This window comes from Callithrix jacchus, chromosome 4 (assembly GCF_049354715.1).
Source record: "Callithrix jacchus isolate 240 chromosome 4, calJac240_pri, whole genome shotgun sequence".
In the NCBI taxonomy this organism is placed as follows: Eukaryota; Metazoa; Chordata; class Mammalia; order Primates; family Cebidae; genus Callithrix; species Callithrix jacchus.
Window position 1 is genome coordinate 35,931,956 of NC_133505.1, and position 23,496 is coordinate 35,955,451.

At 53.3% G+C, this 23,496-nt stretch overlaps 2 protein-coding genes and 1 long non-coding RNA gene across 3 annotated transcripts; 1 reads left to right on the forward strand and 2 right to left on the reverse strand.

The window, feature by feature from the left end:
• Positions 1 to 1,440: 1,440 nt before the first annotated feature.
• On the reverse strand, positions 1,441 to 2,769 carry C4H6orf15 (chromosome 4 C6orf15 homolog). Its single transcript, XM_035297553.3, has 2 exons — positions 2,682 to 2,769; positions 1,441 to 2,482 (listed from the first exon to the last, which is right to left on the reverse strand). The coding sequence occupies exons 1-2, from the start codon at positions 2,764 to 2,766 to the stop codon at positions 1,605 to 1,607; spliced, it is 963 nt and encodes a 320-aa protein (XP_035153444.1). The 5' UTR covers positions 2,767 to 2,769; the 3' UTR covers positions 1,441 to 1,604.
• A 1,671-nt stretch (positions 2,770 to 4,440) lies between these two features.
• LOC144582076 (uncharacterized) lies at positions 4,441 to 21,785 on the forward strand. Its single transcript, XR_013533902.1, has 2 exons — positions 4,441 to 4,554; positions 9,030 to 21,785. It is a non-coding gene; the product is annotated as an uncharacterized LOC144582076 (long non-coding RNA).
• CDSN (corneodesmosin) lies at positions 5,237 to 10,098 on the reverse strand. The gene is made up of 2 exons (XM_035297521.3): positions 9,987 to 10,098; positions 5,237 to 7,215 (listed from the first exon to the last, which is right to left on the reverse strand). Exons 1-2 carry the CDS (start codon positions 10,069 to 10,071, stop codon positions 5,690 to 5,692), a joined length of 1,611 nt encoding a protein of 536 aa, XP_035153412.2. The 5' UTR covers positions 10,072 to 10,098; the 3' UTR covers positions 5,237 to 5,689.
• Positions 21,786 to 23,496: the final 1,711 nt, after the last annotated feature.

A 23,496-nucleotide genomic window follows, 5' to 3' on the forward strand; every position in this document is an offset into this window, starting at 1 on the left:
AGAGGAGGAGAGTGGGGAGAGACAGAGAGAGAGACAGGATCAGCCATTCCTTCAGTGCCTGCTCAGTGCCTGCCCTGGGCCAGACCCTGTTCTCAGTGCTGGGGGTGCAGCAGTGAACAAAAGAGACAAAGCCTCTGTCCCCGTGGTGCTTATGCTCTAGTGAGTCTGGGGAACAGAGCAGGGGACTGTGGACAAAGTGTAAATGTGCAAATAGGAATGACTACGGAGAGGAGGCAACCAGGAGGAGCAACAGAGAGAAATGAGACTCCAGGCTAGAGAGAATGACCTTGGGCTGTGGAAGAGGCAGGTGCTCAAAACAGCACGACACCCCTCACCCTAGGGCAGGGAGAAACCAAGAGAGTCCAAAGTGGGAAAAGAATCAGGTGAAGAGGTTGAGGTGATGAGGAAGGGAGTGTGGCTGCTGATGGGGAAGGTGGGCTCTGGGGAAGGTGGGCTCTGGGGAAGGTGTTCTAGGAGGGACTTCTCAGTGCAGGGTGGAGCCTTATGGCAGACGCTGGGGCCGGGCATCTTCTCTGGAAATCCCTTGAGTTCTGGTGTTTTTCCTACTCCCTTCTCCCCTCCCACAAGCTGCCCAACTCCCAGGGACCTGGCTGGGTGGAGATTACATACACCTGGACCACTGCAGGCGTGGCACGGGGAAAAGAGGATCCAGAACCAAACCACCTCCCACCCACACCTGCTAATTTCGTCTGCACTTTTGTAGCCTGACCCTTCACTGCCCTCACTCCAACTCCTGTGTGAGGATGCTGAGCTCCTGGGAAAACCAAAGGGAGAGCAGGCGAGACCATAATGTGACCAAAGGATGAGACTGTGTCATCGCTTGGGAATAAAAGCATCAAATGCCACCCCAGGTGGGACTGTTGGCTCCAACGTTTTTTCTCCCTTTTCTTTCTCCCTTTTCTCTTTTCCTTTATCAAGGTCTGCTGTTTACTCAGCAAATGTTCAAAGTCTGTGGTTCTCTTGGACACAATGTGCTAAATGATGCATGTAAGGGAGGAGATCAATGCATCCTCCGCTTCCAAGAAGCTTGACTTTCCGGGGAAGAAAAGAAGCGAAGCGCAGACATTATGACTTGGCTTTCTGTTTCTGTGAATTGCAAGGAATTCTGTCCACCTGGTCCTGGAGCCACCTTCAGGGACCTCACCCTTCCCCCTGCTGTAGGTGCCATGTCAATCAGTCCTGCTGTGCCTCCTCCCCCTTTCAGATTCCAGCACAGTTCTGGAACAGTCTCCCACCTGCCTGAGGTGAGACTGTGAGGCTCCACCTTCAAGCACCCGGGTGTTGATCCTCTACAAAGGATGGGATAGCAAGAGAGCGTCTGCAGGGGCCCCTGGAGGGATGTGGGGATGGCTAGAAAACGGGAATGGACAGACTCACTTCAGCTTATGCCCAGAAACAAAGACACCGAGGAGAAGCAAATTCCATAAGTGCTTTTATTTTATTGGAGATGAGCAGGGGAGGCAGTGAAAAGTGGGGATTATGCTGGAAACACGCTGACAGGGCCTGGATTGAGCCCACACAACAGGGGCGGGAGCAGGACTTCCTTCTCTAACTCCCAGTGTTGGGTTTCCCTCTGTCGTGCTCTAGCCCCACTGCAACCCAGGGCGTGCAGGATTAGGGAAGCTGGCTGGGATGTTCCAAGAAGAGCCAGGAGGCTGGAGAACTCCGGGAGGAAATGGATGATTGATACCTGGGTATAGATGAATACTTCCCCAGCTGCCTCCTGGATACCGATTCATATTCCCCCAGCTGCCTCCTGGATATCGATTGGTATTTCCCCAGCTGGTACCTGGGGGTTGATTATTGATGCCCCAGATTCCCCCAGGGTATGGCATGGGCCTCATTCCCCAACCAGTCCCAGGGCCTCCACCTCCCCAGGACACACTGGGATTCAGGGTCCCCCAGGGGTGACCAGGCAGAAGCCTGTGGATAAGAGACCAGAAAGGGTGTTGGGAAAGGATTTTTCCCCTGGCTCCCAGCGGATTAGAAGGGGGCAGTCGTCTGGACTCCAAGTCGTGGTAGAGGACTAAAGCCTTGGACGAGGGGTCAGTGGGGTCGGCAGAGGACTCCCCAGGCAAAGGGTCACTGCCTGGAGGGAGGGCCGCGGCATTGGACAGGTAAGAGAGTTCTTCAGGCATCACTCCCCCTAGGTGATCCTCAGCTACAGCAGCCATCATCTTCCAAGGATCCTCGGGGGGCCAGGAATCCACGGCAGGCAGCCCCCGGGATGGAGGCCACCTCTGCACCCCAGAACCTCCTGCAGGGGACAAGCCATCAGGTGGAGGTGCACTGAGCTTCAGAGGAACCCTTGCCAAATCATTAGACCTAGGGTCCAGGGAGGGCTGAGGATGTTCAGAGTTAAAGGGGCCTGTCAAGGAAGGCTGTCCAACCCGAGGCAAGCTGGTCCCCAAGTTTTGGGAAACTTTCTCCTCCATGACACCGATGCTCCGGGCAAAGAGGCCTGAGGGAAAGAGAAGATAAAGCAACCAATGGTCTCCCTTCCTGGATTCCCTCATTCCCTCTGCTTCCCCTATGCCTATTCTTCCTTTTCCCTCAGGGACCCAAATGTGTACACTCCTGCCTTTATTTCTTCCCTTAACTCCTCTTTCCTGGGGGACCTCCAGTGCCTCCTGCCCAAGGGTCAAGCATGGCCTCCGTACCTGGGAGATGAAGACAGACCAGGAGCAGGCCCAGAGGAGCGCAGCTCCCTGCCACGCGGCCCTGCATCCTGCTCAGCACCCGCATCTCCCTCAGCCCCAAGACAGCCAGCTTTTATCCTGGTAGCGGGGCGGGGGACAGCAGAAACAGGCTGGGCTAGTAGCTATGGAGACAATGAACCTCCACATTCCACCCTCATTCCTAATGTGGTCTGTGGCAACAGGTGCCACTTGAATGAATGTCCCAGAGGAAGCTGGGTGTCTCCTGCCCTGGCGCCTTTCCTTGAGCTCCCTGCCCCTTCTTGGCCCAGGTGTCCAGGCTCACAGCCCATCCCTGCTTGCCAGCGTCCCCCACCCTGCTTCCCTCAGCACAGGGACCTCCACCCTGGGGTCCCACTCTCTTAATCGCCACACTCAGCAACAGAAACTCTTGGTTCTCTTTGGAGTCCAGACTGTTCACTCCCAGCACGCCTTTCTCCTGCATCCTCACATCTTCACCTCGGCCCCCACCTGCAGGAGGCTCTGGGGTGCAGAAGTGGCCCCATCGGAGGAGCTGCTCCTATGAGACCCTGGATCTAGCAGGGGAAATGGGGCTGGATCCATCCTTATGAGATGCTGGTTGACTCCTGCTGCTGCAGTGACAAATCACCATGAACCGAATGGCTCACGACAGCATGGCTTTATTAAACTTCACAGTTTTGGAGAACAGAAGTCCAAAATAGGTTGCAGTGGATTAGAATCAAGGTGTCAGCAGGGCTGTGCTTCTTTCTAGGGGCCTCAGGGGAGAATCCCTTTCCCTGCTTTTTCACCTCCTAGAGGCTACCTGTGTTCTTTGGCTCATGGTCCCTTTCCTCCATCTCCAAAGCCAATATCAGCCAGTTCTTATACTGTGTCACTCAGACTTCCTCTTCTGCCTCCCACGTCCACATTAAGGGACCCAGTGACTACACCGGACCCACCTGGATAATCCATGATAATCTCTTTAAGGTCAGATGACTAGCAACCTTAATCCATCAGCAACTTTAACTTCCCTTTGTCATGTAACCTAATTCCCAGGTTCCAGGGACTAGGATGTGGACATCTTTGATGGTGTTAGGGTTGGGGACGTCATTCTGCCAGCCACAGGTGGTCAGATGTGCCACAGAACATAAGACACACTGGGGGAAAGTGGCTATTTCCAAGTAACAGTAGAGGAAATCACATCTTGTCGATGTGATACATTTCTGCTGATTCTAGACTTGGAGTTTCAACAGTTCTAAGTTCAGGACCAGACAGCACCATCCTGATAGGAGAGAATGGGTTAAGCACTAGGGTAGGGGTGAATTCTTTTGGAGCCAAGCAGAGGCTCTGCGAGTTGGCCTGTGCTGGGGGTGATGGAGGGGACTCCTACAGGGACAAGCACAGGCCTCCTTGGGATGTGGGACTTTGTCAGCCTCAGCCTCTCCCTGCCTGTCTCAGGACTTAAGTCGTATGAACCTCACCACGGTCTCCACATTCTCTCTTTTCTCCAATGGAGGCCACTCTGCCCTCTCAGCCCTCACCCGAGAGCCATGTTGCTCCCACTCTCACTCTGGACCCCAGCAGAGCAGGGATTGTGAAGATGGAGAGGCCACTGCTGGCTCTGCTGTGCTGCAGGCGAGCCTCTTTATCTAGGCCAGTGAGTCACCCTGCTGGCTACACTCCCTGTCCCGCTTCCATCCTCTCAGTCCTTTTCTCTCTCCACCCCCAGCTCCAGGAGCAACACCCACCTGAGCTCCTACTCAGTTGACAGGAATCTGGTTGGAGTTGTTGTGTCTCAGCCTTCCCAAGCTTCCAGGTGTCCCAGAAACCCAGGAAATCGAGACTCCCGACTCCCAGAGAGGATGGCGTCTACAAGGTGAGGCACGCTAATGGTGGAAGAAAAGGAGCTTGGATGGGGAGGGGACTGAGAAGAAGCACTAAGGGCCCTAAATAAGGGGAGAGGGGACCCCATGGTGAATGAGGAATGGGAAGAGAATGGATTTCCTGGAGCAATGAGAGAGGAGGGAAATTGAGGAAGGATCTGGGAGACCAGGCAATCTCTGCTTTCAGTTCAACAAATATTTATTGTCTTCCTCCCCTGTGGGAGGAGCTGGAAGGTAGAAGGGAAATATGGCCCTCTTTTGAAGGAAAACTAGGGACACAGAGACCTCTAGAGGTGCAGGAGGAGTACGACCCAGGCTCTCGGAGGAGACCCAGGACTCCAAGAAGGCAAAAAGTCTGCACCTAGTCCCCACAGTTTACTGAGCCAGGATCATCTGTCCAGGATCCAGAGAGAGCAGGGAGCCTGCTCCAACCTCTGTGGGTGCCCCAGTGTCTCCCTCACCCAGGGAAGCATCTGAGCACTGAGGGAAGGGGCTGAGATAGGGACTTAAGAGGCGATGGGTGTATTGAGGATGGTGACGTAGGAGGGCGTGGTGAGCTCTGTAATGGAGGGTGGGGTGAAACTGGGAGCGAGAGCCCAGCAGTATATTGAGTGAGTTGACCAGATGTGAACTCACAGAGTGAGTTGAAGAGAGGTCAGTGAAAAGTGGCCACTGTTTCCAGATGATGGTTTGACTTTGCTTTATTTGGTAAAGTGGAAGAGGAAGGCAGAGCTTTTCCAGGTGTCAGAGGTGCTTTGGGAGCATTTCAGGGGTTTCCCAGTTGAGAAGCTGATGGGGGCAGGGGTTACTCAGTGGACCATTTCAAAGACATAGCAGAGGGAATTGAAAGGGGTGATTATCTGGCTGAGGGGGCACTGCAGTGGAATGGGAATCTAAACAGTAGGAGAGAATCGGAGAGGAGCTTTGAATCTACAATGTTACGAAGAGGAAGGAGGAAGGGGTGACGAGAGTTTGCCACCTTGGGGTAGTGGAGGAAGCAGAGCCACTCTTTGGGGAAGGAGGAGGGAAACTGAGCTAACCCTACGCCTGGGCACTGGTCTTCTCCCAAATGAGATACAATGTATGTGCCTGTGTCTGCCCCAGGCATGCACACATGCAAACGCTGACTTATGGGCTGTCAAGTAACTCTCCCTGAGGTAGGAAAACTTCAGGGTCAGCTAGCTGGGGCCCCAGAGGCTTCACTTGGGCTAGGATATCCCGGATGGAGCGGCAGGGGATCTTTCCAGCACTGCTGGAGCCACAAGGCTTGGCACCAGCAGAGGGATCAGGATGGGGAGAGCCATCGGGACCCCCGGTCAGTGTCACTGAGGAGACAGACATGCAAGGGTGGCCAGAAGAGCTGGACTTGCTGCCACAAGGCTGAAGGATGATTCTGGCACTGGATTGGGAACTGGAGCTGCTGCCAAAGGAGCCGGTGCCTGGTGGGGAGCAAGGGCTCTGGGAAGCACTGCCGCAGGGATGGTAGGGTGAACCGGAGCTGCTGGAAACGCTAGAACTGATGTGGACTTGAGAACTGGAGGACGAGCAGGGCCCCTTGGAGCCTGTGGAGCCGCCTCCACAGAGCTGCACCCCACCAGTGCCCACTGGCTGGAACACAATGGCCGAGGAAGCTCCCGACTGGCTGGGGATGATGGGGTTGCTGGAGAAGTATTTGCCCTCAGAGATGGGGGGCCCAGCTGCAAAGGAAGGGACTGCTGGAGAGCCTCTCACAGGGTTATCTTTGGTGAAGTAGCCCACAGGGTAGATTTTCCCCTTATTGTAGGTCATGCCTGGAACCAGATAACTGTCAGAAGAGCCACCCACCACCTCGTAGCCACCGTAGGATTTGTCTACAGAGGTGATTGGGGGGCAGGGCTTGCCTGGAAGGCCACCATTGCTACAGGGGGCACCTGGAACCACTCCGGGACCACCAGAACCGTGCTGCTCCACCACCACCACCACGGGCCTCTGACCCCCTGACACAGAGTGGGAGCTGGGGATGTAGGGGCTGGAGTCCTTCGTGACCACAGGCCCGCCACTGCAAGGAGATTCAGGGATGTCCGAATTACAGGGACGCAGGTTGGAGCTGGCACTTCCGCCACTGATGGACGCCCCAGAGGTCTGGGAAGGTCTTATAATGCGGGAAGAATCGCTGTTGGTTGGCAGAGCAGAGCCATTCCCTACGTGGTAGGTGCTGCTGACTGAATGCGAGCTGCTGCTGCTCGAATGAGAGCTGCTACTCCACGAATGAGAGCCGCTGCTTCCGGAGTGAGAGCCGCTGCTTCCGGAGTGAGAGCCGCTGCTTCCGGAGTGAGAGCCGCTGCTTCCAGATTGAGAGCTGCTGCTGCCCAGCTGGGAGGATCCAGACGCACCTTGTAGACTAGAGGCAGATCCAGAGGAGTAGCTGGTCTGGGAATACCCCGTTCCTGGCTTAAAAGATCCGGAAGAGCCACTCTGGGCGACGCTGGATCCACTGGAGCCACTATTAGAGCCACTGGCGCTGGAAATGGAGCTGTCAGAACTGCTGGAGCCACTATAGCTGCTGAAGCCACTGGAGTCACCCTTTCCAGTGAGGCAGGGGTCGTTTGGGGAGGTGATACGCGTGGGGTCCTTACAGGGGTCTGAGAAGGTGGCAATGCTCTTAGCCAAGGTCTCTGGGGAGGAAAGGAGTGGTCAGTAAGGGCCAGGGAAACTTGGCTTCCTCCCCCACCCTTCAGCTCCAGCTCAGTCATCTGCCTCTCAGATTTCTCCCAAGAGGAGCCCAGGGAGAGTTTGGGGAGGGAGAGAGAAGGGAGAACTGGCTATCGTCTCTAAAGGATATTGAGGTGACAGAATAAAGGCAGTTCCATTATTTGGGAAGGGTGGGCAAACACCAACCAGAAAAAATAGAAAATTAGGTGCCAAAGTGGGGGACCTCAAAGGAATACATTGAAGATAAGAGGGAGCTGGGCACAGTGGTTCATCCCTGTAATCTTAGCACTTTGGGAGGCCAGGGTGGGAGGCTTGCATGAGCCCCAGAGTTCGAGACCAGCTTGGGCAACATAGTAAAATCCCATCTCTATTTTGTTTTTTAATTTAAAATTTTTTAAAAAGAAGAAGGAATGGAGAAGTGGCAGGAACAAGTAGGTCTAAAAGAAAGGGCCCTGAAGAGACAGAGAATTGGGGAAACTACGGCTCTGAGAAGTGCAGGCATAAATTCTTAGGGAAAAATCCTGGGCCGGATGGGGGGACCAAAGGGAAGGAGAAGACAAAAGGCAAAACAACGAAGGGCTGAGAAGCGGAGAAAAAATATAGCAGGAGACACTGGAAAAAGAAGCCTGGGGGCAGAGGCGCTGAATTAAAGGAAAGAGCACTCGAGGACTAAGATTTGGTCACCAGCTTCTTCGTGAGAGCCCAGGCTGTGGTCAGGAATGGAAACCCTATTTCCCATCCCAGCACTGACCATGCCAGTAAAGCTGGGTGGGGGCCAGGATGTGGGGTCACCACCTGTTGCTTCAGAACCTGCTGGTACCAGTGTGGCAGGACACCGCACCCTGAGCCAGCCCTGCTCTCCCTGGCCCAGCCCAGAGAACCAGGACGAAACCCCGAGAGCCTCTGAGGCTCCTGGCCACCATCAGCTTCCCTCTCTGAGCCCGCCTGCTTCCATCCAGCCCCTCATCTGACTTCTGCTGCCTTGACTTCCCTTGGGGATGTGGGACCGTATCTCTCCTTACCTTTCCTTGCCTTTGCTCAAACCCGCAGGCCCAACTTACCACATCCTTCCTCTATGACTCTTTCACACGTGTTCCTTCTGCCTACCCCAGCCCCTCCAGGTCCCATGAGTCACAGACAGAGCCACTATCAGCAAGTTACTGAACCTCTGAGCTTTAGTTATATATTCAGAGGAGCCAAATTTGTCCTGCCTTCCCACGGCATTACTATGAATACTAAATGAGAGCATCCACATGGAAGGTTTTTTTTTTCTTTTTTTGAGATGGAGTTTTGCTCTTGTTGCCTCGGCAGGGTCTCAACTCACTGTAACCTCTGCTCCTGGGTGCAAGGGATTCTCTTGCCTCAGCCTCCCAAGTAGCTGGGACCACAGGTGCCCACCACCACACTTGGCTAATTTTTTGTATTTTAAGTAGAGATGGGGTTTCACCATGTTGGCCAGGCTGGTCTCGAACTCCTGACCTCAGGTGATCCACCCGCCTTGGCCTCCCAAAGTGTTGAGATTATAGGCGCCAGTCACCAGGCCCCGCCGGATGATGTTTTAGAAAGCATAAAGCATTATACATCATGCTTCATTACTGCCATTCATCCTGATCCCTCCAACAACAACCAGACTTCCATCATCTGTGATGTCCCTGTTCTCTCCTCAAAAAGAAATTATTTGCATGCACCACCACGCCAAACCCCAGCTGTGGCAATTCCCTTCAGTCCTCTGCACGAATCCACCAAGGATTGCCTCTCTCTTTCTCTATTCCCTCAGACACCAACCACCCACCAGGCCATGAGGAGGTCACAGAAATTTCTCAAGGGCTGTAAGTACCCGGTGGCCAACAACACAGGTCCAGTGGTCGCCTGGCCTGGGTTGGAGTCTTGGCTTTACTGCTTCCTAATGCATGGTCTTGTGCTGGTTTCCTAACCTCACCAAGCCTCAGTGTCCCCATCTGTAGAGTGGAAATAGCAAATTTTCTTTCATACCATTCTTGTAATGATCAGAAGTGCTAACCTAGACTGGGCATGGTGGCTCCTACCCGTAATCCCAGCACTTTGGGAGGCCGAGGCGAGAGGATCACTTGAGGTCAGGAGTTCAAGACCAGCCTGACCAACATGGTGAAATCCTGTCTCTACTAAAAATACAAAAAAAAAAAATTAGCTGGGTATGGTGGTGGGCACCTGTAGTCTCAGCTACTCGGGAGGCTAAGGGACAAGAACCACTTTAACCCTGAAAGTGGAGGTTGCAGTGAGTTGATATCACGCCACTGCACTCCAGCCTGGGAGACAGAGTGAGACTCTGTCTCAAACAAACAAACGAAAGGTGCCAATATATAATCCAAATTGTGCTTTAAACAGAGTCTGGCACATAAAAAGTCTCACAAAATGTTAACAGTTATTATTACTACTAAATGTCCAATCATTATCTTGTACTGCTCTCATAATAAAAATCACCCCCACTAACATTTATGTAAACCTCTAGAATTTTCAAAGCACATGTCACATACATTAGTTAGTTTGAAACACATAGACTAGTGCTGGGTGTTATTATTAACCCCACTTTAGAGTTTCAGAAACAGGCTCAGGAAGTTTAAGTAACTTACCTGAGGTGACAAGGCAGTGAGGAGCAACCCTCAGACTCAAAAGGCAGATTCCAGGGCCCCTGCCTGTCCCCTCCCAGACTCTCCCTCCCATCTCCCTCCTGCTCCCAGAGCCCCCAGCCTCCTACCTGGCAGGAGGAGACCAGCCAGCAGCAGTGCCATCATCCCGTGCCCGCCCACACGCCCCATCCAGGGTGCCCGAGATGAGCCCATCTCGGACTGCACAGCCTCCTAACTGACAGCAGCTCGAGGACACCCGGGTCCTTTATGCCAGAGCTGGACATTCCCTGGGCAGGAGTCACTGTGGGGAGGGCAGGAGGGATGGAGGGGGAGGGAGCCCCGGGGGAAATTGGTGTGGCTGGGAGGAGCATGGTAATCAGCCTGGTGCATCTGCCTACTCAGCAGCAACAGTGGCTGCAGTGTGGGGTACCCATGGCCATGGGGCCCTAACGATCCTGCCACCTGACAGGCCTGGCCCTGGCTCCTCATTGCCTAACCTGGAACCAGGCGCTCTGCCCCACGGCCACCCACTCTGGGGCGGCCACTCTTGCTATGGAACCCAGCCTCCTGGCTCCTTCCCTCTCCTCCCTACCCGGCTTGGCCTGTCTCCCCATCAGCCCTCCACTCACAGACATGGGTGTTTCAGCTTTTTCTTCTGCACTTGGTTGGGTGCCTGCTCCAGCCCTACCGCCCAACCCCAGTAAGGTCCCATTCACAGCCCTCAATCTGCTTCTTCCTTGGGACCCCATCATTCCACCTCCACTTTCCTCCTTCAAATGAGTCCTGCCCCACCCTCCAGACTCCTCCTCCCACCACTGCCCAAGTACCAGGCCAGCCATACACCTGTTACGTGTTCTATCACCAGGGGAGTCTTCTCACTCTCAGAAATGGAGCACTGCATTGCCAAAACTAACTCCCTGACCTGTCGCTTCTGGGCTCTCTGGGGACAGCATGGTGTGGGGGATTGGGGGGTGGGGAGCGGTGCTGGGAGCCAGGGCTCAGCCAGGGGAGAGGCCTGGTCTGATGACCTCTGTCATAGCTGGGCCTTGGTTACTCACAAGCCATTCACAGCCTCTCCCCATGGCTGGTGACCCAGACCTCAAGGGTGAGCAAGAGGCTAAGAAGGCTAATTGGGAAGGTGGTGGCCCTGTAGCCCACCCGCTGGCCCTGGGCTGGATGAGCGAGCAGGAAGCAGCAGCCAGCTCTGGGCAGGTCAAGGAGGGTCAGACAGGCTCCTGGGTCCTCAAAGGAAGAAAGGAGGCCGGGAGGACCGGGGCCCTGCCATCTGCTGAGAGGGTGGTGGCTTCTCCATTGCATTTGCTTTCCTCCTGCTCTGGCCCTGGCCCCGCCCCAGCCAATTAATTGCTCACTAGTATTGCTGGAGTATCAGTATCGGAGGGAGGTGCCTGGGAGTCCAGCAAGCTGTCCTCTCCTCCTCCAGGCCTCAGACACCCCTGCTCTCCTCACCCAAAGTCACTTCCAAAACATCCTCATCTCCTCACAAAGGCAGCTCTGTCCCTGAGGCCCTTTGGCTGGCCTCTCCCATTCTCTCTACCTCCTGAATGGCCTTTAAGTCCAGACCGGCAGGAGGATGGAAATGTTTCCTGTCTGTGCTGTCTGATAGGGTAGCCATGGGCCACATGGGGCTGCTATAACCACCGAAGAAGTGGAGTTTTAATTTTAATTAATTGTAATGATGAGGTTGGCCACGTGCAGCTAGTGGCTACATCTGGTCTTGCTGGTGACACTCACAAGGGGAGTGGGAGGAGAGAGGGACTGAGGGAGCCATGGAGAGAGGAAGTGATAGGACAGGGTCCCCTGAACAACAACCAAACAAAAAACACTGGCTTCAGAATCGAGATGACGTGGGTTCAAGTCCCGGCTAACCTCTTGGCTTTTGGCTCATCAAACCTTTCTGAACTTCCATTGCCTCATCTGTAAAATGGGGATATTTTAGCTAACACTCACCTCGCAAGGTTTTTTCAAATGGGAAATTACGAGAAAGGTTAAATGGACAAGGGGTGCAGTCCCCAGCAGGAAGCCCAGCAAACGGAGCCCTGCAGGTGCTCCTGTCCTCCTCCTTTCCACTGGGGGAAAACACATAGGGCAGGTTCACCCCCACAGCCCAGGCTCCCGTTCCTGAGTCTCCAGCCCAGCCAACGCTAACAGAGTCTCTTCCGCTCCCTTCCTGCCTCGTACAGAGCTGCAGGCATGAATGTGAGACGGAGATACACTGAAAGTGACACTGCCCTTTCCGATCATCATTTCCTCCCTAGACTCTCGGGCCTGGCTCCCTGGAGCACCTGGGCCAGGAGGGAGGGGGCTCTTGGGCATCAAGGAGAGTGGCAGAGGGCAGGGAGGAGTGGACTAGAAGGTGCGGGCCATCCCCCAGGGTGGGAGGGGAGAAGGCAGCGGAACGGCGGGGCCTGTGGCTTATTCTTTTCCAACACAAACTTCCCCTGGCCAGCCAGAGGTAGCAAAGTTTGTCTTGCTTTCTTTCTCACATTCCTCCTGGCTGCTGTCAGAATTTGGCCAAAACAGCCAGGCTGGAGGAGGCACGGTCTCTCCCGGTCTCCAGCCACTCACATGGGCTGGTCGCGCAGCCACGTCCCTCCTCCTGGCTACTCTCCCCTGTCCACTCCTATCCACCCTATCCTGCCACCCTGGGCTGCCCAGTTCCTCTATTGTCCTGCCCACATCTGGGCACTCTGAGCTCCAATCGCGCTTTCAGGTTTTTACTGAAGCTCTACCTGCTGTGCTGGATTTTACTTTGGTGCTCACCATTAATGTTTCTCTCAGCACAGGCAGGGAAGACCTAAAGCTAATGGGGTTGAGGAGGGAAGAGAAGGGGCATCAGCTGAGTGCCTGCACAGGCCGGGGGCACCTTCGGTGAAGCTGCCAGTTTGGTGATGTCCACAGGAGTGCAGGCGGCTCTGCTGTGTTCCGCAGCAGCAGATTCTGTCCCTGTCCCTGTCTGTGCATTGGTCTGGGTGAGAAAGTGTGGGTGGCGTAGACACCCCCCACCCAAGAAAATCAAGTTTAAAGCACTTGCCTTCCATAGGCAAAAGGTGGGGATCCCTGGCATGTATTATGAAGCAGGCAGGTCACTGTCCCCTCCACCCTCCGGCAGCCCTGTGCTGCTGTGTTTTCTGTGCCAGGCCTGGCTCCCAGTGCACGCTCCTCTGCTGTGGTTTGGAAGTTGCACTGAGAAGGAAGAGGAGTTGTTCCTTGCCCTGAGGAGCTGCTATCCAGCTGGGGACACACAGCATAGAGAGCGGCCTAGAGTGGAGAGGGGGAAGGCACTTGGCTTCAGGGAGGTGGCAGGACTTTCCCTCGTTCTTGAGGAATGATGAGAGGAGCATGGAGCAGGCAGCCAGACTCAGGGCCTCGAGGCACTTCAGGTGTATTTAGAACCAGTGGATGGCATGGGTTGGTGTGGGACACGCAGGTGGAGGAACAGTGGTGTGGGAGAATAGACCAGCTGCTTGGATCAGGCTTGTAGATGACCTACAACACCAGGTTAAAAGAATTTGGATTATGGGCCGGACGTAGTGTCTCAGGCCTGTAATCCCAGCACTTCGGGAGTCCAAGGCCAGCGAATCATGAGGTCAGGAGTTCGAGACCAGCCTAGCCAACATGGTGAAACCCTGTCTCTACTAAAAATACAAAAAATTAGCCGGGCATAGTGGTGGATGCCTGTAATCCCAGCTACTCGGGAGGCTGAGGCAGGAGAATTGCTTGAACTCAGGAGGTGGAGGTAGCCGTGAGTTGAGATCGTGCCACTGCACTCCAGCCCTGGCAACAGAGTGAGATTCCGTCTCAAAAAAAAAAAAAAAAAAGAGAATTTGGATTCTATAGGAATTGAAGTAAATATGAGAAGGTGCATGGAACCAAAGGGATTTGAGTGATCAAAAAGGGGGCTGACGCATAGTGTGGTGTAGTTCCAGCTACCCAGGAGGTAGAGGTGGGAGGAATCGGAGGCCAGGTGAGGCAACATCATGAGGGACTGCATAAAGAGGAGGCGTGGGGCAAGAGATCTACCACGTACTGACTCCCTACTGCAGCCAGACAGTGTGCCTGGGTATTCAACGTGTGTTGTCTCATTCAGTCTTCACAACAGCCCCACAGGTAAGTGCTTTTTCTCCCTGTTTCACAGATGAGAAAACTAGGTTGAGGCCGGGCACTGTGTGGGATGGTGACTGGTATGGTGACTGGTATGGTAGCTCATGCCTGTAATCCCAGCACTTTGGGAGTCCAGGGCGGGCAGATCACCTTAGGTCAGCAGTTCAAGACCAGCTTGGTCAACATAGTGAAAACCCGTCTCTACTAAAAATACAAAAAAATTAGCTGGGCGTGGTGGCGTGCGCCTGTAATCCCAGATACTCGGGAGGGGGAGGCTGAGGCAGGAGAATCGCCTGAACCCAGGAGGCAGAGGTTGTGGTGAGCCGAGATCGTACCACTGCACTCCAGCCTGAGTGACAGAGCAAAACTCCATCTTAAAAAAAAAAAAAAAAAAATAGAAAACGAAGTTGAAATTATTTGTCCAAACCAGCTGCTGACAAGCAACAAAATGTTTGGAAAGACTCAAACCCAGGCCTGTTGGACTTCCAGGCGCACACAGATCCTGTTATTCGGCAGCTGACCTCATGCTACAGATGAATGGCAGCGGCTCGTGGACAGGCTTCAGAGGTTCCCTAAACCCTGTAAGGTGTGCAAAATTCCTATGTGTATGTATCTTTCTAGAGAGAAGATTTCCACTTCTATTAAACCTGCTAAAGTTAAGAATCCCTGACCTGGTGCGGTGGCTCATGCCTGTAATCCCAGCACTTTGGGAGGCTGAGGCGGGTGGATCACTTGAGGTCAGGAGTTTGAGACCAGCCTGGCCAACATGGCGAAACCATCTCTACCGAAAATACAAAATTAGCTGGGCATGGTGGTGGGCACCTGTAATCCCAGCTACTCGGGAGAATGAGGCACAAGAATTGCTTGAACCCAGGAGGTAGAGGCTAAAGTGAGCCCAGATCGCACCACTACATCCAGCCTAGATGACAGAGTGAGACTGTCTTAAAAAAAAAAAAGTTAAAAATTCTTAACTGAGAGTCACCCACTCATGAGGTCCCTCCTCCGCAGCTTTCCTACTCTGGGGGCCTGAGAATCAGGAGAGAAGTTCTGTAACAAGAATTTCACATAGGTGTACTTGGTAGACCAGGGATTAGGCTTGGGAGAAGAAACGGGAGGGAGCCCAGGGAAGAGAAGAAGCCTAGAAAAGCAGCTTCATTTGTACTGGGAAGAGAAGGAGAGGGGCCACCCAGAGCCACCTGCGGCTCCAGCTCCTGTGGGCCCTTTCCCTCCTTTGTTCCTCTGCTTGGCTGCGGGAGGCCTTTCCTCTCCTCTCTCTGTCTCCATGACGCCCACGCTTCCCTGTGGACTCAGCTCGGCAGCCACAACAACACCCTTCTCTCCCTGGCGTGGAACCTGATGCTCCTGGCCCACTCCCAGTAGGGGATGTCCTCCGAGTTGTTTTTCCTGTGTGGGGAGGGGTGGCCTGAGTCATTCACACTCTTCACCTGGTTCCTCTGGTGACCAAGAACATATAGGAGAGAGCACATCCCCACAGGGCGCCGTTCCAACCAGCTCTGCAGGGTGAGCCCTCGCTAGCCCAGGTGCTCCCATGGGACTGGCTGCACTTCTTGACTCAGTTTTCACCTCTAATTCTCTGCCTCCCTCTTGGGAATGCCCCACTCACTTCCATGGCTTTGAAATGCAACAGACGGCCAGGCGCAGTGGCTCATGCCTGTAATCCCAGCACTTTGGGAGGCCAAGGCGGGCGGATCAGGAGGTCAAGAAATCGAGACCATCCTGGCCATGGTGAAAATCCGTCTCTACTAAAAATACAAAAATTAGCCGGGCATGGTGGCACGCGCCTGTGGTCCCAGCTACTTGGTAGGCTGAGGCAGAAGAATCGCTTGAACCCAGGTGGAGTTTGCAGTGAGCCGAGATTGCACCACTGCACTTCAGCCTGGCGACAGAGTAAGACTCCATCTCAAAAAAAAAAAAAGAAATGCATAAACCATCTCCCCTGGACCACAGGCTCCATGCCAGTGGGCAAAGCATAGCCATGTTCACTGAGTCCCCAGCATGAAGCTGTGGTGGGCACTTGGTGATATTTTGAGATAAAGGAATGGATGAATGTGTCCAGGCCATGCTTCCCCTTTCTACCTTTCTCAGGGACATGGTGCCCTCCCCTCTGGTATCCTGCCCTGTGCTAGCACCTATGTGCCAAGCCCCTGTGGGTGCTGGGAGGATTCACTGATGGCCTTGGCAGAGGTGGCAGTGGGCACGCACACTTGGCTCTGACACAGCCACTCATGTGACTCCCTGTGCAATCTTGGCCTGGGCCTGTGTGTCCTGCCATCATTCCTCAAGGGTGACTGTCTCCCCTGAGCCACTCTTCTCTTTATTGGATTAGCTCCTTTCTTCCCCGCTGCCAGGGATGCAACACATTTTTATGAACAAACAGCAGTGTTCACGTGGCTGTGATGAGGACATACTGGGGTTTCCCCTGGACATGGCATTAATCTGATGCCAGGGGTGGGCAGGACTGTGCTGTATACCTTAAAAAAAAAACCCCTGGCTGGGCGCAGTGGCTCACACCTGTAATCCCATCCCTTTCGGAAACGGAGGCGGGTGGATCACCTGAGGTCAGGAGTTTGAGATCAGCCTGGCCAACATAGTGAAACCTTGTCTCTACTAAAAATACAAAAACTAGCCAGGTGTGGTGGCGTGTGCCTGTAGTCCCAGCTACTTGGGAGACTGAGGCAAGAAAACCATTTGAGCCCAGGAGGCCAAGGTTGCAGTGAGCCGAGATTGCTCCACTACACGTCCAGCCTGGGTGACAGAGTGAGATTCTGTCTCAAAAAAGCAAAACAAAACAAAACAACCCCCTAGGGGGTTCTGTTAGGTGCCCCTACCGCAACATAGTGAGTTGCCCCTCGCTGAGAAGCCCTGTCCTGGGGTGGGGCCACACCGTCCTCTTTCTGAGAGTCTTCCTGGTGTGGCCAGTGCTCCGCTCTATCCTTCCTTCCTTCTTCCCTTCTCAGCTCCTGGTCCCAGGCTCTCTACTCTATGGAGTGGCGTCCTGGAGCTTGGCTGGGTCAGCCCCCACTTTCCACTCTCCCCATGCCCTGCCCTCACCTCCCAGCAGCCCTGCCAGCCTCTGGGGCCCCAGAGCACCGCCACTGGCAATGCCAGTGAGGACTGGGCCAGAGCCAGGCACACCTTTGGGCACTGAATCCTGAAAGAGGAAGAATTCAGCAAGTGGGGTTCTCCCACCAACCTATCTTCCCCCCAGGTCTTTCCCCTTCACCCCCACTTCCCCAAAGCAGCAGGGAGTCAGCTGCAGGGCAGTGCTCCCCAGCCCATGCCTTCATGGCTGTTTCAGTCACACCCGAGGTGGCCGACGGAGGCGGGTGGATCTGACATGTAGAAAATGTCTATCTTACGAGGAGGCGCACAGAGGCTGTGATTAGCTCTCAGAGTAACAAGAATGTTTCCGTCTCTGCTCTTCGGAGTGAGCGAGAGGGAAAAGAGCGCTCCTTGTCTGCTTGTTATCTGCACCTATTAAATGGTCATTCCTTCCACTAGGGCTATTAGTGGTTTTTATTGTTACCGGTCACCCAGAATTAGAGTCCCAGGTCCCTCAAGAGGATGAAAGAGAGGGCTAGGGTGCAGTCTGAACGTGCTTTCGGGAGAGGAGAGGTGGGAAAGACTTGTACCAGGAGGGATTTCTAGGCTGGGCTGGCCCTTGGACCACCTGGGGTTGGGACTGTGGTGGCCCATCTTCTCTCCTGTGTTCTGGGCTGTCTGAGTGCCTCTGGGTGAGAGGTCCTCACAGGGGGAGCTTCTCCCACTGCTCAGTGTCTCCCTGGCACCCAAGGCAGCACCCAGCATGCGGAGGTGACCGGGAAACACAGACTATTGTTGAAGAGGCATCTGGTGTCCTGCTCAGTTCTCTTGGGCTATGGGACTAGAACAACTTCACCAGAGGCTGGCGCCAATAATTATTATTATTATTATTTTCAGACAGAGTTTCACTCATCTCCCAGGCTGGAATGCAATGGTGCGATCTCTGCTCACTGCAACCTCCACCTCCCAGGTTCAAGTGGTTCTCTTGCCTCAGCCTCCCAAGTAGCTAGGACTGCAGGTGTCTGCCCTTATGCCCAGCTAATTTTTGTATTTTTAGTAGAGATGGGGTTTTGCCATGTTGGCCAGGCTGGTCTCAAACTCCCTGACCTCAAGTGATCCGCCCAACTCGGCCTCCCAAAGTGCTGGGGTTACAAATGTGAGCCCAGCCAACATAGGAATTCTTATTTGTCCTTTGGAGCTGCAGGCACTAAGTCAGGGAGCTAAGCACGATGGCTACTACCAGGAGTTGGGGTACCCTGGAATCTTGAGGCCGTATCCTACACTACACCAAGCTGTATTTGCCTCTTCTCCCTCGACACTCCTGTGGCCTGGCTTGCGCCCTCATTTCATTCAGTTCTTCTCACATGTCATCTCATATAGGCCCTCTCTGACTTTCCTATTTAAAAGTGTGTCCAGGCTGGGCATGGTGGCACACACCTGTGGTCCCAGGTACTTGGGAGGCTGAGGTCAGAGGACCACATGGGGCCAAGAGGTGGAGGATGCAGTGAGCAGTGATTGTGCGACTACACTCCAGCCTGGGTGACAGAGCAAGTCCCTGTCTCAAAAAATAAAATAAAATTTATATTTATTTTGTAAAAATCCACATACTTCGCTGGGTGCAGTGGCTCACTCCTGTAATCCCAGCATTTTGGGAGGCTGAGGCGGGTGAGTCACCTGAGGTCAGGAGTTCAAGATCATCCTGGCCAACATGGTGAAACCCCATTTCTACTACAAATACAAAAATTAGCCTGGTGTGGTGGTGAATGCCTATAATCCCAGCTACTCCAGAGGCTGAGGCAAGAGAATCGCTTGAACCTGGGAGGTGGAGGTTGCAGTGAGCTGAGATCATGCCACTGCATTCGGGCCTGAGCAACAAGAGCAAAATTTGGTCTCAAAAATAATTTTTTAAAAATCTGGGTGTGGTGGCTCACGCCTGAAACCCCAGCACTTTGGGAGGCTGAGGTGGGCGGATTACAAGATCAGGAGTTCGAGACCATCCTGGCCAACATGGTGAAACCTCATCTCTACTAAAAATACAAAAATTAGCTGGGCGTGGTGGTGGGTATCTGTAGTCCCAGCTACTCGGGAGACTGAGGCTGGAGAATCGCTTGAACCTGGGAGGCGGAGGTTGCAGTGAGCCAAGATTCTGTTACTGCACTCCAGCCTGGGCGACAGAGCAAGATTCCGTTTCAAAAAAAAAAAAAATCCACATGCTTGGACCATCCCTATTTCCTCCCTCTGCCTACACGGCATCACACCATTCATCACCCAATACAGGTAAGCATCTGTGTGTTCCTCTCCTCCCCTGCTGGAAGGCAGCCCCCTGAGGGCAGGGCCCCGATCCCTTTGACTGTGGTATCTTCGCCTCTAGACCACAGGCTTATGAAATATTCAGGTAATGTGTGAGTGATGACCGTGAGGTCCACTTGGACAAGCAGCCTGTGCCTGAATTTTCCTGAGGGCTCCAAGCCTATCTCGCCTCACCTCACATGCCTGGCTCACCTGACAGCTAAGGGGACACCTGCGTGCCTTAATGGTGGCCGTAGGGAGTGGATGACATTAGTGACGGAAAGAGTAAAGGCTCTGGAGGAAAAAACCTGCGAGGAGTCTCTAGGCTGCCCTCTGGTGGCAGTTCCTGGAATAAGACCTGAGAGCCGCTACCTTGGCTCTCAGCATTGCAAGTTTAGAGGTTATTAAAGGAATCCCCCTGAAGTCCCATCCCAAGTTTACACAGAGAACGAATGGCAAAATAGGGACAAGAACCCAAGTCACAGTCTGATGATCTCACTACCATGCTATCCTGGCTGCCCTCACTACAGCAGTTAAGATTATGCGGCAAAAGGAAAGGTGGGGGTGGGGTGGGGACTGGGGGTTGTTGGGGAGGGAATTGAATACTGCCTCTGAGGATATGAGACAGGAAAACCCTTAGGAGGTGCGTTTGGTTTAATTCACCAAGTTTTTGAGTCAGTGTCAGGCACCTGGTGAGCACTTAATTAAAGATTAGCAGAGGAGGCCGGGCACGGTGGCTCACGCCTGTAATCCCAGCACTTTGGGAGGTCGAAGCAGGTAGATCACTAGGTCAGGAGTTCAAGACCAGCCTGGCCAATATGGTGAAACCCCTCTATTAAAAATACAAAACATTAGCCAGGCGTGGTGGCGGGTTCCTGTAGTCCCAGCTACTTGGGATTCTTAGGCAGAAGAATTGCTTGAACTTGGGAGACGGAGGTTGCAGTGAGATGAGGTCTCACCTGAGTGACAGAACGAGACTCTGTCTCAAAAAAAAAAAAAAAAAAAGATTAGTAGAAGAAAAAAATGCACAGTAAGAGAGCTTAAGTTCATACCAAAGCAAGTCTTTGGTTAAATGATTTTGAAACATGCAATTGGCAGAGAAGTCAGGAGTCCCTCCTTTGCTGCCACTGCAGGGTGTGCCCCTCTCTAATTTAATTTTTTATCAAATTTTATGGCCATGATGTATGTTTGTCCTCCCTAAATGCAGAGCCCCTTGAGGGCAGGGAGGACTGAAACTGCTTCCTGGGACTGTCACTGTCACCTAGCACCCCACACAGCAGATGCTCAATGAATGTTGATTGTGTGGGCAAAGGGATGAACAAATGAGTGGTTTGGAGTTTTCCTGGCTAGAGAGCTTCAAAGCAGGGCAGACAACCATCTCTTCTGTCTAGTCCAAAGACAACATTCGCTGCCCAAAGGCTGAGGGCTGTGCCTGGTGCTTTCTCAAAGTAACTCAGCTTCTATAATTAGATTTTACTGTGATACTTGTTCTAGGTTCTTTTTTTTCATTGGCCAAGCATTTAATAACTATCGGTCATGTCCGAGGTTCCCGGCTATTGTTCCGTAGATCTGTGATCCTATTCTGTTACTGAATTCCATGACTCTGTGTTGACATAGATGTGACGGTGTCCCTGCTGCATTCACTCCTAGGTGAGGTTAGCCAAGGCAGGTGTAGAGGAACCGGCATTGTCTAATCTGAATGGATAAGCCTGCACAATGGGTTTCCCTGGGAAAATACTTCCATGCCACCCAGGCCCACTCGGTCTCCTCCCCAGCTAATAAAGACAGCCTGTTTGAGTGCCAAGATCCACTGCCTATTAATAGGTACTAAAATCTCCAGTTACCTCATGCCTTCTTTTCCCCACTCACCCACCTGTCATGTCAGTCTGGGAGGAATTGGTTTGCAGCCAGGCAGTGCTGCATTCAATTGTGATATCACTTGCACAGGTGAGTTACCTCTCTCAGTGGAGATTTCTTGTCTGTGAAATGGGGCTAAGCATTTGTTTTATTGAGTGCTTTCTAGGTCAGGTACTAGGAGAGAAGTAAGGGATACAAAGAAAGACAAGGCACAGTCTCTGCCTTCAAGAAGCTCATACTTTCCAAGGAAATAAAGACATGGAAATCCACACAGTGCTGTAGAATTAAAGAAGGCAGCGGCTGGGTGAGGCGGCTCATGCCTGTAATCCCAGCACTTTGGGAGGCCGAGGTGGGCAGATCACCTGTGGTCAGGAGTTCAAGACCAGCCTGACAAAAACATGGAGAAATTCCATCTCTACTAAAAATTCAAAATTAGCCAAGCATGGTGGCGCATGCCTGTAATCCCAGCTACTCAGGAAGCTGAGGCAGGAGAATTGCTTGAATTTGGGAGGCAGAGGTTGTGGTGAGCCGAGATCGCCCCGTTGCACTCCAGCCTGAGCAACAACTGTGAAGCTCTGTCTCAAAAAAAAAAAGAAGTCATGAGGGGACCAGGAATGATGGCTCACACCTATAATCCCAGCACTTTGGGAGGCCAGGGGAGGAGGATTGCTTGCGTCCAGGAGTTCCAGACCAGACTGGGTAAGATAGCAAGACATCATTTCTACAAGAAATTAAAAAGTTAGCCCTGTGAGTGGAGTGCATCTGTAGTACCAGCTGCTTGGAAGGTGGAGGCAGGAGAACCACTTGAGCCCAGGAGGTCCAGACTGCAGTGAGTTATGATTGTGCCACTGCATTCCAGCCTGGGTGACAGAGTGAGACCCTGTCTTTAAACAACAAAAAAGGCCGGGCTCGGTGTCTCACACCTGTAATCCCAGCACTTTGGGAGGCTGAGGCGGGTGGATCACCTGAGGTCAGGAGTTCAAGACCAGCCTGACCAACATGGAGAAGCCCCGTCTCTACTAAAAATCCAAAATTAGCTGGGCATGATGTTGCATGCCTGTAATCCCAGCTACTTGGGAGGCTGAGGCAGGAGAATCACTTGAACCCAGGGGGTGGAGGTTGCGGTGGGCCAAGATCATGCCACTGCACTCCAGGCTGGGCAAAAAGAGCAAAACTCCCTCTCCAAAAAAAACCAAAAATACAAACAACAACAACAAAAGTCCAGATGCGATGGCTCACACCTGTAATCCCAGCACTCTTAGAGGCTGAGGTGGGCAGATCACGAGGTCAGGAGATCAGCCTGACCAAAATGGTAAAACTCTGACTCTACTAAAAATACAAAAATCAGCTGGGTGTGGTGGCGTGTGGCTGTAGTCCCAGCTACTCGGGAGGCTGAGGCAGGAGAATAGCTTGAACCCAGGAGGCAGAGGTTGTAGTGAACCGAGATCATGCTACTGCTCTCCAGCCTGGGCGACAAGAGGGAAACTGTCTTAAAAAAAAAAAAAAAAAAGTGTAATGAGGATGGGGAAGAGTGGAAAAGGAGTGGGAGAGTGGGACCCAAGGTCGTGAGTGGAGCCAAGGTAAGTCTCATGGAGGGCCACTTCAGCTCACAGGGCTGGGCTGTTGACACCTTCATATTTGCCCATCATTGGTTAAGGCCTGGGGCGGGCTGGGGGAGTGGGAGGGTTGGTGGTATGTGAAGATGTGGGAGAGAAAAATTTCCAAGTGCTTCCAGCTCTCTGCTCTTGGAAAAGGTCCCTGTGGAGGCATAGGCGGGGCTGGTGTGGGTTATTTCACTCTGGGAGTCCATAGGTACAAAAATGGTAAAGGGGTTCAAGAAGAAGCATGCAGAACACAGTCTCTGCCCCATGAGGTTCATGGCCTGGGAAGGGAAGACAGACATGAAGAAATCATTGCCACAGGGTGACCAGGGCGAAGGGTGTTGGGGGTCGGGCGGGGCTGTGGGAGGGAGAGCTGCAGGCAGGGGCGTCCCTGAGGAGATATACAGCGGGTTTGGGAGAGGAAGGCCATTCCACACATAGCGAACAGCACACAGGAAGGCTGACGCACCGAGGCCCAAGGGCTGGTCCCCAGGGCTGGTGGGTCTGGCCAGGAGAGCTCATCACCCGGGGGCAGTTTATGCGTCTGGGCCCTGCATGAGGCTTCGGTCCTCCCTTCCTGAACCGTCGTCCTCCAGACACACCACTGGCTCTTCCCTTGGACCCACTCCAGGCCCTCCTCCCAGAAGCCTCCCCTGCCTAGTCCAGCTCACCGTGACTCTTCTGAACTCACGGCTTTTACTGCCAA

Excerpts from the sequence above, each read along its gene's own strand:
- CDSN (XM_035297521.3), bottom strand. The coding sequence starts at position 10,071 with ATGGGCTCATCTCGGGCACCCTGGATGGGGCGTGTGGGCGGGCACGGG. Across the intron at positions 7,216-9,986 it reads GGCTGGTCTCCTCCTGCCAG|AGACCTTGGCTAAGAGCATT; the intron begins GTAGGAGGCTGG and ends TTTCCTCCCCAG.
- C4H6orf15 (XM_035297553.3), bottom strand. The coding sequence starts at position 2,766 with ATGCGGGTGCTGAGCAGGATGCAGGGCCGCGTGGCAGGGAGCTGCGCT. Across the intron at positions 2,483-2,681 it reads GGTCTGTCTTCATCTCCCAG|GCCTCTTTGCCCGGAGCATC; the intron begins GTACGGAGGCCA and ends TCTTTCCCTCAG.